Source organism: Morchella sextelata (assembly GCF_020137385.1).
Source record: "Morchella sextelata strain SCLS chromosome Unknown scls_3, whole genome shotgun sequence".
In the NCBI taxonomy this organism is placed as follows: domain Eukaryota; kingdom Fungi; phylum Ascomycota; class Pezizomycetes; order Pezizales; family Morchellaceae; genus Morchella; species Morchella sextelata.
This window is the reverse complement of record NW_025408618.1, coordinates 1,546,704-1,565,046: the sequence shown is the minus strand read 5'-3', so window position 1 is coordinate 1,565,046 and position 18,343 is coordinate 1,546,704. Positions and strand designations below refer to the sequence as shown.

General features: G+C 45.7%; 5 protein-coding genes across 5 annotated transcripts; 1 reads left to right on the top strand and 4 right to left on the bottom strand.

Annotated features, from left to right (window-relative positions):
• Nucleotides 1–391: 391 nt before the first annotated feature.
• Nucleotides 392–2,013, bottom strand: H6S33_009243 (uncharacterized protein; the record flags this gene model as incomplete). The annotated part of the gene is made up of 5 exons (XM_044840617.1): nucleotides 392–819; nucleotides 880–1,471; nucleotides 1,524–1,624; nucleotides 1,719–1,823; nucleotides 1,929–2,013. The coding sequence occupies 5 exons, from the start codon at nucleotides 2,011–2,013 to the stop codon at nucleotides 392–394; spliced, it is 1,311 nt and encodes a 436-aa protein (XP_044698058.1).
• Nucleotides 2,014–3,066: 1,053 nt separating this feature from the next.
• On the bottom strand, nucleotides 3,067–3,999 carry H6S33_009242 (uncharacterized protein; the record flags this gene model as incomplete). The annotated part of the gene is made up of 1 exon (XM_044840616.1): nucleotides 3,067–3,999. The coding sequence occupies one exon, from the start codon at nucleotides 3,997–3,999 to the stop codon at nucleotides 3,067–3,069; it is 933 nt and encodes a 310-aa protein (XP_044698057.1).
• Nucleotides 4,000–4,584: 585 nt separating this feature from the next.
• Nucleotides 4,585–7,365, bottom strand: H6S33_009241 (uncharacterized protein; the record flags this gene model as incomplete). The annotated part of the gene is made up of 4 exons (XM_044840615.1): nucleotides 4,585–4,733; nucleotides 4,856–5,359; nucleotides 5,416–5,656; nucleotides 5,722–7,365. 4 exons carry the CDS (start codon nucleotides 7,363–7,365, stop codon nucleotides 4,585–4,587), a joined length of 2,538 nt encoding a protein of 845 aa, XP_044698056.1.
• A 5,241-nt stretch (nucleotides 7,366–12,606) lies between these two features.
• On the top strand, nucleotides 12,607–14,470 carry H6S33_009240 (uncharacterized protein; the record flags this gene model as incomplete). Its single annotated transcript, XM_044840614.1, has 5 exons — nucleotides 12,607–12,718; nucleotides 12,789–13,693; nucleotides 13,749–13,868; nucleotides 13,942–14,045; nucleotides 14,107–14,470. The coding sequence occupies 5 exons, from the start codon at nucleotides 12,607–12,609 to the stop codon at nucleotides 14,468–14,470; spliced, it is 1,605 nt and encodes a 534-aa protein (XP_044698055.1).
• Nucleotides 14,471–15,264: 794 nt separating this feature from the next.
• H6S33_009239 (uncharacterized protein) lies at nucleotides 15,265–16,274 on the bottom strand (the record flags this gene model as incomplete). The annotated part of the gene is made up of 4 exons (XM_044840613.1): nucleotides 15,265–15,460; nucleotides 15,530–15,737; nucleotides 15,812–16,041; nucleotides 16,099–16,274. The coding sequence occupies 4 exons, from the start codon at nucleotides 16,272–16,274 to the stop codon at nucleotides 15,265–15,267; spliced, it is 810 nt and encodes a 269-aa protein (XP_044698054.1).
• Nucleotides 16,275–18,343: the final 2,069 nt, after the last annotated feature.

The window sequence follows — 18,343 nt, the reverse complement described above, 5'->3', positions numbered from 1 at the left end:
GGGACTTGGGTCGATTGCCATGTGCAAGATGGATTGTGTCGTTTCCGGAAGGAGAAGATGTGGTGACTACAAGGCTTATCCGGCCGTTGCCCATATGCTTGCAAAGGTGGGAATGGCCGGAGAGCCCAATCTAAAAGAGGTGAAAAAAGAACAAAAGCAGAGAAGAAAATGAATTTATATGTATCACCCCCAGTATACATCACCCACGGTACTTTTTTCTTCCGCGCTCAAATCAAACAGTACAAAAATAACCCCCAGCCTCTATCAAGCTCTCGATTCATAGTAGTTAAGAAAAAGGATATATAAAATACGCACTAAATAGTAGCCCTCCCCACCATGCGACAACGACAACAACTCCATGCAAACTATCGACCTACAATAAAACTAGCATCTACAGTACCAGGCTTCCAGGATCCTTCTCCAAGTACCCCTTAACCTTCTCCAAGAACACCTTTGCTCGCGCCTCCTCTATCCTTGGTACAACCAGGCTGAAGACGTTTGGCTCTGTCGCAGCGATTCCGGAGTGCGGTGGGAGGACTTTCTTGGCTGGGGTAGGTGCGGTAGTTCCGGCGAGGATATCGATTATATCAAGCTCTGCTGATGGTGCAGAGTCAACGAATGTGGCTGATGGGAGTGCGGTGATCTGGGGAGTGAAAGTCCCGCGGGAGGCCTTGGGGGTGCGAGAAGACGGAAAACCGAGAATCTCATCGAAGAGCTCGGCGGCAGTGGGGGGAAGAGGCGAGGCGGGGAGGTTCTGGTTGGCTTTCTCGGTAGCTTTGGTGATGAATGATGAAAGAGGGAGGTGGACGCCGAGGGTTGCTATTTCACATTGTCAATATTCCGCAATTTCGGAGAGTAAGTTCTAAGACGTAGACGTACCTTGAAGCTTGCTCTGCACCTTCAAAACCTCGCTGAATGAAACCTCCAACATCAATTCACTATCCCGAGGAACCTCGACCTTCTTCTCCTCCACAGCCTTCTTGGGGGCAGGTTCCTTCTTCTTCGGCGGTGCAATCTTGATATTGCTCAAGTCCAACTTCCCGCCCTTCGCAATCCTGCTCCCCAGCTCCTTCGGCCAGCCCTTCTCAATTGTTCCGAGGAACGCCAGAACATCTCCCTTCAACAACCTTCCCTTTGGCCCAGTCCCCGCAATTCGCGAAGCATCCTCCTTCGAGACTCCATGCGTGCGGAGCAGGTGCGCAACTGATGGAGATGGTGTGGTGGGGGTCACGGGAGTGGCGTGGTTCTGAGCTGTGTCGGGCGTAGAGGAAGCTGAAGACTCTACCTTAGCCGGCCTGTCTTCCGGCGGTGGTGAGGTGGTGTCTTTCTTTGCGGATTTCTTGTCGACTGATTTGGGTCCAGGGCCGGCGTTGTCCTCGGCCGGGAGCTCAAGGGCGGATATATCATCACCCTGCTCTGCGATGACGGCAATACGGGTGCCGACCTGAACAGCTTTGGCTCCGGCATTGATCTAATCCCAATAAGTAGCTGTGTGGCGGGTATGTAAAAAGTAGTAAATATACCATTATCTTAGCCATGATACCGTCTTCCTGGGCCTCGACATCCATCTGGGCCTTATCGGTCTCAATCTCCAACAGGACATCTCCCGCAGAAAACTCATCACCTGCCCACCCCACAATTCCATCAGTATTTAGTCCCAATCTCTTCTTTATTATCGTGTAGTAATTTTGTCTAGAGATAGATGAGAAGCCACCAACCTTCCTTAACCTTCCAGCTACCAATGGTGCCCTCAGTCATGGTCGGACTCAGCGCAGGCATGTTCAAGTTCGAAGCGGCATTGTTCGCAGCCGTCGCTCGAATCCCTGTGAATAATAACAATGTTAGCCATAGCTGTAATTGCCCCCACAACGATCATTCCCAAAATCGTGGCGGCGGCGGAGGTGCCGCTAAGAGAGGGACCTCTATACCTCTGGTAAGAACCTGTCGCCGTAATGGAGCACTGGGGACAGTGCCAATTAGCCTGTTTGAGAGTCGGCGGAACGAAGCAGACATTATTAGAGATTTACGGAGGAGGAGGGATATGGCGTCGTTGTCGAGTAATGGTGTTGGGGGGAACAGGTTGTTGACGGAGGAACTCGAAGAGGTTGTTGGGGGGGAGTAGTGGAGGTGGTGGTGGTGGTGGTGGGCGTTGAACTTTTTTGATTGTGGTTCCCGCTTCCGCCAGCCAGCCATCCAGCCAGCCAGCCAGCCAGCTTCTCACTTCACTTCACTCGGAGTGGTTTTTTTGTCGTTGGACCAGGGTGAAACTTCCCTCGCCCAACAAAAAAATCGCTAATTTTCTAGAAGGGCCAGAAAGGAAACCCTTATCTACGAAACAGGATAATTATTTCTCCGTTGGAATTTGCAAGCTGTTTGAGTTACCGTGCGCTTGGCGGTAGATACAGCTTTTCTCCTTCTATCACTTAGGTGCTGTGCTGTGTTGGGGAAAGCGCTGAAAAATTCTGAAGGGTTTTCGGATTTCTCGGCGCCGCCAGCCAGAACCGGAACTAGTGCTCGGCATGCCGAGAGGTTTTATGTCCCCTGTTTGGATTGATCCCGATGCATGTAGCCCGGCCTGTTTTACTGGAGATAGAGGAATACATGACCTATTATTGATTGCGAAGACCATCGATACAGTATACAGTGTACACAGCCTATGAGTCTTCATGGGATTCACATCCCCTCGTAATTCTCCTAGACAGGTTGATCGCTACAATTAGCACTGTAGCGCGTAGACCGCTTCGGAGATGACATGAAGGGCTGTCTGCTGACAGGAACAGTCTTTTGAAATAGAGATCGTTTTCTCCGACACAAGCCACAGTTGATTTGTAGTAGCCTCTTTGTTGTTGTATACATATAAGCACCTAAGCACTCATAGGAGGTCATCTGGGCCGCCGCCAGAACCCGAGTGATATTACATGCACCGCCACTGCAACCATCATCCCGTGGAGTGATTGATACCTACTGTTACCCAATCTACAGAAACCACCACAGTGCTCCCTAAAATATCTCCAACTGCGAGATATAAATATATACAGATATCTACATTTTCACCTTCTCCTTCTCCTACATAGCCTGCTTAAAGAGCATATCCAGGCCCCTCTTCTCCCACACCCACCCATCCTTACTCAACCTAAACTTCCCCTCTCCCTCAGCCCTCAGCAGCACAAACCCACTCGTGCTCAACGCGCTCCTAAAGAAATCAAACACCTTGAACGGCGCGCCCGTAACTCCATGCCTAATCTTCGTCACCACATTCCTCGTATCCTGAACCTGGGTCTCCACCGCCGGCGCCGCCTTCAACACGCCAATCGGCTGCAGCGGCTCTCCCAGCGAGATAAGATCCGGCGACGCAATCTCAATCTTCTTCATCGGGAGTGTTGGCAAGATTGGGCGGCGATGCAGCGTGATCGAGACACTGGCGGGGGAGCGCGCAGTCGCGGGGATGGGGTGGGCATGGATGACCTGAATGAGGCGGGTTGGGTAGTATGCGACGCCCAAGGCGAGCACCATCATGATTGAGATGCTGACATAGGTTGTCTTTACGACCCATTCCGGCATGCCTGGGCGCCTGTTTGCGATGTTGGTCTTGAACGTGTAGACGCTCCAAGCGATCATTCCCGCAGCGAGACCGTAGCAGCCGACGACAAAGAGGCGGTTGTTGCATGCGTAGAGCAGGATTTTCTTTTTGCCCGAGTTTCCCAGCTGCTCGGCGGGTGAGAAGTATTTTGGTGCTGCTGCTAGGGGAGGCGCTGTCTTGAGCGGTGCAGCTGCTGATATGGGCTTCTTTTTCACGGCATCGGGAGTCTTCTTTTTGGCGGCCTTGGGGGCGGCGGAGGAGGCTTTCTTGCTGGCATTCCGTACGAGCTGGTGCTGGAAGAGTTGGGGCCTGAACAGGCCAGCGGTTGCTGTCTGGCATGAGGAGAGATGCTGGAGGAGGGGCAGCAGCTGCGGGGCTTCTCGCGGAAGGAGAGATCGGCCGCAGATAGAGGACACCATATTTTGAAAAGCGGGTCTTAATTAACTGATCGGTATGCGCTCTTCTGATCACAAGATACTGGGTTTCGAAGTTTCGCCAGAGCCTTCAATTCTCCCAGGACCTGGGCTTTCGGCTGGTAGACGCTCAATTGTGTGGATTGCCTGGGGCTGCGGCTCTCGCAAAGCAAGCACTGCGTGCCAAGCACTCTGTTTCCGCATCCGTAAAGTGCGAAGCAGTAATTAGTGCAGCATGGCTGGTCACTCGAATGGGTTGGCAAGCTAATGTAGGCAACACTCCCAACAACTACATGTATCCCTTCGTTCGTCAGAGCAAAAACGGAGACATATTAGGCCCACGACGGCGTGGTGATGTTCGGAAAATCTAGCTACCTACGGACTGTGGAGACACCAGAAAAAGGTATAGGAGGGGTCACAGAAGGTGACTTTACAGCAAAAGGTTCACGGAATAAGGGCTAGGTTTATTACCGAGTAAAAGTTGCCTACTAGCCCACAGTCGTGAAAACACACGAAGGGATACATACATAAGAAATGTATGTCCCGTACATAATATAGATAACAATATGACTAGTCTTAAACCTCAATCTACTACGGGAACCTATACCCAGCCTGATAGTCCCGCAGTCTTATCTCCTCATGGGAAAGGGGCAGTCCAGCTGAAATACTCTGTAGAGATATAAAAAACTCCCCCTCGAGTACTTCAAATCCCGTCCGGGCGAAAACCAACGAGGACAGCGCTAGATGAAATTTAGGTCTTGTCAGTAACTATGTCGTAGTAGTTAGCTACTAAACGGATATGAATCAGAGCAGTTGTCACAAGTGCTACTTTCGAGTGACTTTGCCCGGTGCGAGAACGTACAGGTAGTTGATTTACTTAATTTGCTTGATTCAGCCAGTGCAGGATCGACGGTGGGTGCGATAGGTACGGCAGACGTTTTGAGAGACGCATCAGCTTTTATACCAAATAGTCCACGAGCACTTGTAGTAGATTTTGTATCAAAAGCACTACTCCTAGTCGATGTGGCTCCGTTAGGATTGGCGATAGGTTTGGGGGAAAAAATATTGGTGGATAGAGCTTCATTAGGATTGGTGGCTGGTTTGGTACCAGCTACTGCAACGTTTGCTCCTCCTACTAGCACAATTGGGCTTTGGGGCGTTGCTCTACCAGGATTCACCCACGTAAATATATTTTTTTGCGCAGCGAGAACCGCACTACTAGTCCCAACAGGTTCTGTCCCCGAGGGATTCTCAAGCATAGTCATGTCTTGAGTAGATAAGTTTTTGAAGATAAGCTTAAGATCCATAGGATCGATAAACGATGTAAAATAGCTCTGAGGTTTACCGCCGGTAGTGTATGTGTTTCCTGTGATCCTCATGTAAGCTTGAAACTGCCTGCGCAAGTACCAAGTCAACAAATACCTATACTGTTACCCCACAATGCATCCCTACAGGCTTCAAGGGATGTCTGAAGGCTTTTCTTTCTTATTTCTAACCGATTCCTCTGGTACTGGTCGTCTATCGACTCCGCTGCAATATCGGAAACTAGGCTTTCTGGCATGCGTGCTACAGTGGATGGCGAGAGAATTTCCCAGAGCTTGTCGAGTAAATGACGCTCGATCACTTGGGCGGCTACATTATGTATGAATACATCCAAGGAAGCCTAAAAAGATTCTGTTAGATTATTTCATTAGGAAAGCATGGAAATTCTTATCCTTGGCTGTATACCTGGTAAAAAGCACCCATCCCATCCAAAATCTCGCTACAAGAATTATCATCCAAGTCCTCCGAGAGTGATGAAGTAAGTGTAGCACAAAACATGTCTGGCTTCAAGGTAACAGGTCCACTGGGCCAACCAAAAGATGCGCTAGATTGAATGGCGAGATTGCAACGTTTCTCTATTATTTTCCTTCGAATAGCATTCTTCCTTTCTAAAAATTCATCATTCAAGGTAATCGTGTGTAATGATCTCTCGGCGAGCAATCTCTTTAGTTCATCACTAGCGTGAAGAAACCTTACACGCATTTGTTCGTCAATTAGGTGTGAGAATATTGAATTAACAATTTCGGTTTTTGGTATGATGTGTTGGAATAAGACTTGCAGGAACTTGCGGCAAATTTTCCACGTTTTATCGAGGTGACTTTGAGCTAAAGCCTCCCACGGTTTGGATTGCTCTTTGAAAAGGTCGCCTATGATGAGGGGGTTGTAAATTCCTGGAAGTTCGCAACCACGGCTATTAAACAAAAAGGTCTTTACCCATGAGGCAGCTTCTTTCCGAGTAATAATTTCTGGGAATCCCGGCTCCTTTTGTCCTTCATGCTGCAATCCGGATCCATGCTCCATTCGATGATCTGATATCTGCTTTAGGTGTCCTCGTGCCTTCATATCCTTAGCAAATGAGGTGTTCAAATCTTGAATAACCGTGCGTAGTCGTTTGAGCTTTCCTTCGATGCTTACTCCATCCCTGAAAAAATCGTCACTATATACTCCGCAGAAGGCGGCCTTACATAAGTGTCCAAAATCCTCGCTAACCGTAGACAAGAATTCCCTTTGCTCAGTTATAGTCGATCGCTGCTTTCCCATATTTCGGAGCTGAGTTTCACAATCCTCAAGTGCATCAACTCCTTTCTCGTAAATATCAGACGCGGTGGTTTTGATGTGGCCAAACATCAGTGAGCTTAGTTTTGAACGCAGACTTGAGATACCCAATATGCTCCGTGGGACTTCTTCCCAGGCATGCGTTTCGAAGAACGAGTTTTCCTGAAGGCATTGATCCTCGAAATCCAAGGTTCGTTCCTTTCCGTTCATAAGGACATGCCAACCTAGTCCGAGGTAGCCATCCTCATTTTTTGCCAATCTGATAACACTCCGCTCTTCACCATATTGGAGCGTGTCCGGCTTTGTGATGATCCCTAGAATGCGTGTACCGTCCGGGTTCATCTTTCTTGCAAAGCTGACAATAGACTTTGGTGTTGTATGATCGTGCTTGGCAGCGACTACGGCGAGGATAGTAGTTCCTGGATCAGACGTGATTCCATGTATGTATTCGTTTTCCTTGTATGCCGTTTCCGACCAAGGGAGGCTGATTATTGAGAGTTCAGGTCCATTAGGATCAGTGAGAACAATCCGAAGGACATCACCGTCAAGGTCTGCAGAAGTTGCACCTATTTGTTCATACGCCGTCTCGATCATTCCCCCAAGGTAGCCTTTGAAGCTCTCAGGATCTAAATATTGTTTGAGCTTTATTGTGAGCTTGTCGGCCTCGGAACGTCTGTCATCAGGAATAATTTCCATCGAGAGCTTTGCTTTTTGCCCACGTTTGAAAACAAGATGTATTGGGAATGTCATTAATTCGTCATCTGTAAATGTCATTTCTGTTATGACTTCAAGGACCGATGTTCTCTCGTAGTTAGTACCGCAAACAACGAGGTGAGGATGTAGTGCAAGTGCAAGATCGGCACAGCGCAATGCAATGTTGGGATGATGTGTGCGAAGTTTGTAGATTTCATCGAGAAGACGAAAGGTCTTAGAATTTTGAAGGGAATTCAATCTTGTATGAGAGGCCTGAGATTGAGTAGGCGTCGCTAGTACTGTGCTGTTGGCTAGGTATTTGACCTCGAGTGTCAGCTGATCAGACTTATACTTGATATGCTTTATACACATAGACAACTTACCCAAACTGGATTCAGAACTATGAACTGGGCTTCCGGGAGTGATTGATGGGGACGACATTGCAACGTTCATCAAAATACTGGGTTTATGAAATAAGAAAGTGTAGATCCGTGGTGCTGTTGTCAGAGCTGTTTCTAGGGGGTTCTTATACATACGTACACCAGACAGTTCTAATTAAAGAGGAGGGGAAGGCGTACATATAGTATGCACATGAAACCTATTATATGTATGTACATATAGATACATGTACCTCGTATAACCCGCAGTGGCGCTTAGCCCCCGGACCGCGCATATCACCGAGCTTTTAACGGGGGGAGTCAAGGGCCATAAAGCCAGGATATGATGCAAATTAGCATGGTATTATGTAGGTACACCCATTAGGAACTTCCTGTAAGAACTGACGTAAACCGGTGAGAGTAAAAATTGTGAATTACCGCCATAACTCGAAAAATTGGCTAGATCAAAATTACTTGTACGGGAAACTTCTGGTGCAGATCGATGCCATTCAATCACTCAAGTAGTAATCCCTAGACGGAGATAGCCAATTTTTCGAGTTTTGGCGGTAGGAGATTTTGGAACACCTACGCGCGCATACACGCACATATAATTTATATGTAACTCACTGGTTCGGAATCGGGTGGAATAGGCTATAGCTACATACAGTACCAAAAAAGGGGATGTAATAGGTACTGTACGTACCAATACGGAATTATGCAAAACTTCCGAATTACATCGGAATCTTAACTATTATACCGTAGAAATACTGCATTTTGCCAGATATGGTACTGGATCCACCCGCTTTTTTGGTACTGTATACTACATGTACATGTAAATATATAACCGCGATCATATTTCATACAAGTATGTATCGTCTTGGACTTGAAGGTCATATTTACTTCAGGTATTTACATCAGAGAAAACTCAGTGGGCAATGGCGCTCCTACTACTCTAGGCGCCGTGGAAATGTGTACCTGAAAATATTAAATAATATTCAGTAAAGTCGTCGGGAATGGATTTCATTTTGCTGGGTAATGTCAATATTTTGGCGGAGGGAAAGTCGTTTTAAGGGAGATCGGACGACTTTACTGACGATTTTTAATGACTTTACCGACGACTTTACTGACGACTTCACTGACGACTTTACTGACGACTTTACCTGTCACGCTTCTGTCACTCATTTTGGGCGTATACACAAGGGGGGATAAGTTTTGGCCACCGGTGATGCTTCACATGATTGACGAAGGCCATCGCCCATGAAACGAATCATCAAAGAGCATCCTACTATTATACCTGAAGCATCAAGCCAGAATACCCTGCATGTATATGCCAAACAATAGATCCACCAAAATGAAATTGTATTCCCCAACTGCTACAAGCCCATTGATGCCAGATACCATTTGATGACCCCACCTAAACATTCTATTTGGGGACTCAACTATCTCGAGATCTAGAGGAGGGGCTTCATCGGAAAACATTGATTTTCCGACGGAAAACGGGAAACACCGGAAACCATGCCTTTAATTGGTAAAGTCGTCAGTAAAGTTGTATTTTTTGTATTTAACATGCCTTTAACAGGTAAATGCATCAGTAAAGGTGTCGGTAAAGTGTCGGTAATGGGACAGGAATGCCTTTAACACATAGTATTGCAGTTATTGCATCAAATAATGTGTATCTCGCAACCTTTTGTATGGGAAACGTCAAAATTGATGCATTTCCACGGCTACTAGAGTGAAATTCTCTCATAAAATCTAGGTCCAAGTCAGTAATACTTGGCCAAATATAGAATTCGAATAGTTTAGAGTAAAGTACTAAACTACCCTTCACGGTACTTGCGCCTGGGTTTTCAATACCCTCGAGGGTTTAAAATGGACGCCTTCCCGTAAGCAATAGAACTCGTTCTATTGCCGAATAGACCAATTTTTGAGGTTCTATCGGGTAGAACGGGGGATCTACAGTATTTGTTATAGATACATTACTTCTATCCGTTGAAATAGAGAGGATACCTTCCTTGCTAGCGCGAAAAATAGCACCAAAAGATGGTTTCACGATGCCTAATTTGTATTAGGAGGTAGGGGTATTCACTTCTAGAATACCGCCAAAACTCGAAAAATTGGCTATCCCCGTCCAGGGATTACCACTTGAGTGATTGGTTGAATGGCATCGATCTGCACCATAAGTTTCCCGTACAAGTAATTTTGATCTAGCCAATTTTTCGAGTTATGGCGGTATGTGCCTTTATAACGCTGCATTACAACGCCGCTTATATGGCACTGAGGTTTTCAAAGGTCTGAATACCTCTGGAGTGTATATGCCATATTGTGGGAGTAAATCTGTTACCATATTAATTTAAGATTTGTGCTCAGTGCACTAGTCAATCACCTTTATATGGTACACATATATGGTCAATATTCTGGACAATAATGTAAGTTGGTGATGCTTATTTTCTCCTCATACATATTTCAGAATACGCGACTGCCCATTATTTTAAGCGGTTCATATAAGTGCATGCCTATAAGAGCACGTATTCCGGCAAGTGAATACCCCTACCATATGCTTACGGGAACCTGGTCTATTCGAAAACTATCCTCTGTTGTAATAGAACACGTTCTATTGCTTACGGGAAGGCACGCGTCCAATACCCCCGATGGCAACGGCACGAAATAATGTACCTGACTCCCTAAGCCCGCGTTCCTCTCAATAATTCTCATATTCCGAGGTAAACCGTTGATCTTTGCTAATAGTACCATTTTATTGAAGAGAAAGGGTTCTGGCACGGATTTCTCAAGTAGTAGGGAGGGCCTCAACACGGGGGTCCATTTTTAATTGTGTCATGAACACAATTGTTGTGTCAATTGCACAATAGAGCGTATTCGCTAATTATAATTACCGTCAATTCTGATAATTGACACTTCGCCACTCTCCAAAGCGGCATCCACAAGTGTCAATTTTGGGTGGGCCGCTTGCAAGGCTGTTAGAGGACACCATACCATAGTAGTTATCATCCTATTCTTGCGGCTTGCGCATTCATATCCCTATGGAGGGGAAGTGTCAATTTTGCGTTTTTCAACCGTCAAAAATGACACTTAGTAAATACGCTCTAATACCCCGAGGGTTTAAAATACCCCCGAGGGCAACACAATGAACTGTGAGGTGAAAGAAAACAAACCGAATATTATTCTTTGTTTGGTTTTAGAGTAGAAGTATCAAACTTCAGACCATATTTGTGGTAAAGGTATCAAGAGGTTCTGAGACCTTGATTAAACCCCCGGCCTTGACACTGGAAGCCATCCCGTGGATATTTTTGAAGGTTTGTAGGCGTTCAAATATGGTCTGTAGACACCCCCAGGGGGTGTCTACAGATTTGTGGTGAGCCGTTTCTACGCAAGATCTGTAATTTATCTTCAAGGCTCCAGGTTTGAACATCTTCAGAATATCCACGGGATGACTTCCACTATCCAGGTACATTTGTTGTTAGGGTATTAGAGCGTATTTACTAAGTGTCATTTTTGACGGTTGCAAAACGCAAAATTGACACTTCCCCTCCATAGGGATATGAAATGCGCAAGCCGCAAGAACAGGATGATAACTACTATGGTGTCCTCTAACTGTATTTGGTATCCTTTTGAGGTATTTCACAGCCTGGCAAGCGGCCCACCCAAAATTGACACTTGTGGATGCCGCTTTGGAGAGTGGCGAAGTGTCAATTATCAAAATTGACGGTTAGTAAATACGCTCTGTTACAAACCCAAGAGCAACCGTGAAGGGTAGTTTAGTACTTTAATTTGCTCATAACCTTATTAAAGCAAGTGTGATTATCAATCTTGGCAATGTCAAGACAGACTTGAGCCTGGTAAAGATTGGTCTTAAGCTGGCTAGTCTCGATCATTGGAGGGTCAGACTCCTGGGTTTAAGCCTGCTATCTTGAGACAAGCCTAAGATCAGCTAGTTGCGTGTTTTAATCGATCAAGTGGGATACTAGACAGTCACCACTTGTATACTGCAGCAATCAAATAGAAGAGCTAGAGGAGGCCGGAATGACTTAAAACTAGTTATATAGAAGTGCATGCCTGGGCAAAAAGAGATGAATGGTTAGAACTGACTCTATTGCCTTAAGTCTGGAGGGGTGGGATCGTTGGCATGGGCACAGTACAGTATTCTGAATCGTGAATGATCACTGAGTTGAATCAGATCAGTGAATTCAGTCGACACACTTTATAGTCCACGACTGCAGTGCCAAAAAAGGCGTGCGGTGCATCCGTACTAGCTAGAAATACCGCAGCCTCGCAGCATTCTATGTCGCGGTGTTGGTTTTACCTTTATCTCAGTACTATAAGAGGATTATAGCTAGAATACGAAGCTTAAGGTATCTTTTCGTGTGGTTTCCTAGAAAGGAATGCAGCTTTGATTAGGATTATACTGTGGTTTCAATAAATCTATCATAGGAGGTACTACCATGAGAGGTTACTTATATTCGTGTAGAGTAGATATTACACAGCTAACTTATAGATCTGCCAACCAACTAATCAAATATTGTAAATGCCTGTATGTGCCAGGTCAGTCCGGGCGTTGATCAATTTCCCGATCGATTGGGTATCTTGCTGGAGGGAGACACGGAACTCCGTGTCACTATTCACACTCCAGGGATTGCGGCCGCAACCAAAAACTCCGAACATCCCTAATAAATACTCAGATCAGTAACTGTAGCATACACGCGCATACAAATAGATAAAGTGAGTCAATATCAAGTTCCCCGTTTAAAACCCTGCTCGGAGTCCGGAAGAAGGTAGAGTAGATAAAACACGTCGGAATCCCTTCGCCAACGGAGTTCCATAAGCCTTTACGTACGAGGAGCACTACTACCTACTAGCTTGCAATCAAGCCAGCATCGAGCTACATACTACTGCCACTACTACTACTAATATTGCATACTTACCTTCCGTGATGCCTCAGAACGCACTTTGGGAATCAGCACCGACTACATCGGCCCCGGCATCGGCTGCTGGCGAGCACGAGGGCTTCAAATGCTTAATATGTAGCAAGTCGTTCGAACAGAGTCGGTTATTTCTCTCGGCACGAGGATGGGAGGCTGCCACTGCGTGATAGTTAGCTGACCTTTCATCTAGGGTCTTCTCGCGACCGACATCTTAGACGATGCAGGCAAAAGCAGCTCACAGGAACAATACCACGAAAGAAGAGCTGTGCTCTCTGTACACAAGCGAAAACGCGGTGTGATCTTAAGACTCCGGCATGCACTCGATGCAAAACGAAGGGTCTCGTATGCCAGTACTACGCACCGCCAATACATGGAGCTCCCGCTCCGGCTCCGGCTCCGGCTCCGGCTCCAGCTCCTACAGCGTCACTACAACCAGCACCCATAGTTCAAACCACCAACACTACTAATGCTACTGTTAGCGAAGAAATATCACTTCCAACACCAGCTCCGACGGATAATGAGCATGTTGAAGATGCCAACGAAGAGTCGAATTTCGCTTCGCTTGGAGTCGTTGACTGGGGAGAGATGGGCAACAGCTTGTTAGACTGGTCGCCCATGTTTGTGCCTGTAGGGGGCGCACAAACACCAGCAAACAATGGAGGGCTGGAGACGCCCTTAAGCACCCCACAGTCATGTGAAGGCGGGCATCCAAATTTGCCCAATCTTTGTGAGCCCGGTCCTCACACAGAGTGCGGCAATCACTTCCGTGCGGCGGGCCAGCTTACCCGACTAGTCTCCGTCGAGTCGTTTACCCATATGCGACACCGGCTTAGCACCGAGTCGGCAGAAATGAGAAAGAGCTATTTTAACAAGTTTAACTTCATGAACCGGGTCCTCAAAGCATACCCAAAGATGATGGTCGCAGGAAATATGCTACCACCATTCGTGCATCCGTCCTCCATGCTACCGGGGAAGATTACAGAAGCGCTGGCGAATTGTAAGGGCCTGGTGCAGATGTACAAAACCATGGGGGCGGAAAATAGGCAATTTGTTATGAAAACTATTGCACAGGAACATGATAGGATATTACAACAAGTAAGGACACATGCTTACGATGACTTTTCGGGCCTCCACTGATCCCTATGCGTAGTATATGACATGTAATGATGTAGAGATGTTGTCTATGTTACAAGCCGCGGTTATATATGGAATTGTTCGGTATTTTGAAAACGATCCTATGATGGATAAATCAATCCTCATGCAGATTGAAGTATGCAGCATATCCTCACCTTGAGGACTAAAAGCTATGGGCAAGAATCTTCATTAATATTGTCGGATTTTAGACTATAGCGTTCAATGTAGGCCTTGGCGGTCTAATGGCGAAAGGAGAGCAGGAGAACACTCGTCCAGTCTGGGAAGAATGGGTGCTCGCCGAATCAAAGCGACGGTATGCCTTGGTTGCTTGTACAACGAAGTGTACTTGCTAATACCTTTTACCTACTCTATAGAACATTAGTCACGCTATATATGCTCGATGCATCATTCCACTTCAGCCGAGGACTGGAAACATTAACCTCCTACGAGATGGCAGATCTTCCACTTCCAACCGTAAGACATCTATGGGAAGGTATGGATCGTACAAAATGGGAATACGACTACGAGGGATACCTGGCTGCACTAAACGGCCAAAAATTGCCTCGAATGCAAGATGCTTGGCCGCCAAATACGGCTTTGGTGGAGGAATGGTATGCGGGAATGGATTCTTTTGGTGTCACACTTTTGGCTCTGTGCGAAAATTGCCCGCATAAAGAAGAACACGTGCGGGTTGTGCAGGATCGACAAGCTCTTCGTTTAGGGCTCCCTGTTGTTTGAAGGGTTTAGTTTTATAATCATGATAATATCTCACTTGAAAGAATAATTTTGGAAATCCACAACTTGGCATTTTCGGGGTGATAAATCGTGCCGGGATGGGGTGGTTGGCCCTTACGAACCGTGTGGATGGTCCTGAGTGATACCTTATGATCTCATCCGGATCCCTCTTTGGTGGATTAGAGGTCTAACTCTAAATATTAAGACTATCAGAGAGGATTTGATTTTCGGTCGTCTCTTTTTCTTTCGTTGTAGGCGGGAAAACATTAAATCTACACGTAGGGTGTAGCTAATGGTGTGATTGGTAACTCGAAGAAGGGCCAGGAAAAGGTGAACTTTATTTCCTTTTTCTGATAGATCGAATGTTTACTAAAGCGATTGTTCCCTTCCATATGTTTGTGAAGCCCTTGTATTTGATAAATACGAATAGGCGATAGGGAGGCGGGTGGCCACTTCATTTAGTGATAATACCAGCAGAGAAACTATGAACCTAGCTAGGAGTGCGCATGATCTGAAAGAAGTTGGTCATGGTCTATGTCTAAAACTGCTAGCCAGTACGATTCCAAGCCAAGGCCAAATATTCAAGACTTTGTAGATAACTTATACACATCTATGTGGAGCAGGAACAAAATATTTTAACAGCAAATAGTAACTAAGCTAATAATCTATCGATCAATTTGAACACATTCTCAGTAACTTAAAATAGCTGTCTACATTCTCTATCTAAAAAGGAGATTTTGTATTGTAGGAACCTACCCTCTCCTCTAAATAGTAAAAGAAAAATCCCTTCCCTCGGCCTAAACATAAACCGGTCTGATCTGCTCCACAAACAAACTTGTTGAAAAATAGTGGGTTTCCGGATGATTGATCCTAAACCGTGCAGGGCAGAAACTACTCGTACAATTCGAACTTATTTGATAATCGCTATTCTGACTGGGCGATAAATCACCAAAGACCTCAAAGAGTATTGATTCTGCGGATAGTGTACCATGGCTTTTGCAAATATTAGAAACCAGTACAGCAACATAAACCTCCTATACACGGGAATTTGGCTGTAAATACCTCGTAAATCCACCCATCAAACAGTCCAAACAATACTCTTCTATACTATTTAATTGATCCAGAGAAGCATCATCGATGGTGTTTTCTCTAGGAGAAGACGGTTTGCTGTAAACTGTGGGACTTGGTGCACCTCCCTCCGACCCGGAGCTGGAGTCATCCGAACTATTGGATGACCTTGGAGTGGAGTAATCGACATCTGACGGGGTAGCTAATATGTTTTAGATAATTTTTCAAGATTAACGCGTGTAATAACCCCAGCAAAAATATGAGGATTGAACGTACACACTGGCGGCTGTAGCTTATGCCATTCTGGTAGCTCTCCTGTTCCATTATATCTCTTCCGGCCGCGCTTAAGCGTTTCTTTTTTCACTCGTTGGCCTTTGAATCGAAAGATTGTCGATTTCCCTGCTAGGTTTCTGTCGTCCTGAATCCGTAGGATTTTCAACATCTTTATACGCTTGAGATTCTTCCCAAGCCTCCACTTGGCGATGACAGTTTTACACTGCTTGGGTCTGAGGATGGAACATTAACTCCGAAATATATAAAGAATGGCTAAAATTTATGTATACCTCGCATAGAACTTGTATTGACTTGCCATTATCCTCCTGACATCGTTGAGGTTATACTTATTGGTAGAATATAATCTTGTGAAGTTTTCGCGTTGTGGTTCCCAGTCTCTAGCCTCGATGACCCGGGGAGTAAAGTGCTTTTCCCACTCTTGTAGACCAGTATTTGAGGGGTTCATCTTCTATGATATAGCAAAGGGATTCTGAAGATCGGACGAGTGACTGTTTAGCTATGTATATTAGTATATTGATATTGAGTTGTGGTTGGTAGGGAGCATCTACTCTATATAAATACATAAGCTTGCACGAGGCTGTAGATTTAGTAGTTCAAGCGAGAATAAGTATATGATTACGCGTGCTGGGTTCGTGGGGTACCTACATACTGTATTCGATTTATCGTCATATGTGTCTACCTGCCAAGTCCCTTTGTTAACCCCACCCACGACCCGCAAAAAAAAGGACTTTGCATTCAGTGTTGGTAATGAGTCCCGGTTCTAACGATTTATTTTGGGGTCGATCGGGGTCCTAACGATTTTGATGGGACCGTGTCTTCGACCGGTCATAATGTAGGTCGTATCAGTGCCAAGAAAGGCGATTCTAGTACTTACAAGAAAAACAATACAGAGGTTTCTCAGGTGTATCTTATAACTTGATGATACGACCCCGGAAGAGGATATAGGTCATTACCTTTTACGATCCGTATGCTGGGTCTCGACCGGGTCCTAACAGTTACGGGTCGTGGGTCATTACCACACTGCAAGCTTGCATGGATGTATGGCGGGGGTGTCCCGAGTGTAGGTACTCTAGGTACTCTAGAGGAGTCCGGTGCCCTACCGCCCGCAACGCTGCAAGGAACCATGTTTGAAAGGTTTGAAATGCGCCCGCATCCGGACCCCCACAAAAAACAAAAATCATTGATCACCACCTGGACCGTGCGTTGGTCTGCATCCAAATAATCAACTACCTCATACATATGTAGACCACTGATAAGAAATTGATCGATATGTGGGGGGGGCTGGCAGCACAGACATACCTAGAGTATTGTGGTACCATAGCAGGCCGAGAATGACAGCCTTAAACAGCGGGAGGCTTCGAGTTGTTCCCAAATGCCCATAATGAAGTATTTTACCGGCCGTGTCTTCAAAATCATCGTTGAGTGGCTGCATGTATGATGTATGTACCGGGTGTTGAGGGTAAGTGATCAGAATCTGATAAGTGAATGCTGCGGTGAATACATGTATTTGTCTTATCAGATTCTGATCACTTTTCGCTACACCCTAGTACAGTACATACATGTATGTTTGTATTTACAGGGATTGCACCCTTCACTCTCCTCCTTTACCCCACGGACGGTCCCTTATCATATGACGGTAAACATTTATGACGACCGTTGATGCCCGTTTTATACCATCACGATGATATGATACGGCTGATGTTAGCGTAAGAGACATAAAATTTGTGCACGGCATGTTTACCTGTGATGTTTTTATGGCCTGCCTACCTGGAGGCTTTGCACCAATATCGTTTGCAATCGGTGGTGGTTAAGGTAAATCTTAGAGTATGGTAGAAAACTTGTTCGGAGATATAGACACGGGAAGTGGGGAGATTAATTAAGGCGCTGGATGTTGACGACTTTGCAGCTATCATGAGCAGAAACGCTGTTGCCACAAACCTCAGAGAAATTTCTTTTTTTCTTCTTTTTCTTCTTTTTCTTTTTAGTTATTCTGCATGGTACTTTATTGACTATCGACCCCCAAAGATCTCAGTTTCCTCGATATTATATGTACTATATATATTAAATGTCGGCGTAAATGCTCCTGGTACGACTAATTAACAAGTTAGAGAAAGGGGAACCGGTACAAGCAATGTAGAGCGGGGTCGCTTTTATCAGCCAATTACATGCCAATTACAAGCCGAACAGGCATATATCTCGAGTGATCATGAGCACCGGAACTTAAAAGTCGACACATGTGCTCATTGATCCCATCGATCACATCAGGACCACCAACTCGGTGCCTAAATTCTAGACCCAGGATGGCTGCTCCATGTATGTACTTTCGGAACGCATTCATCTGGAATTGATGCCCAAAGAAGATAGCCGTGAAGTTTTACTCATAAACAATCACTCGAATCCCATAACCCCTGTTTCTAGAAACACTACTGGACAAATTCAACTAAAAGCCGCTTCTGCTCTTACATGTATGCGGAGTACAAGTGTCAAAGGAGCGCTAGAACTTATACAATTGCA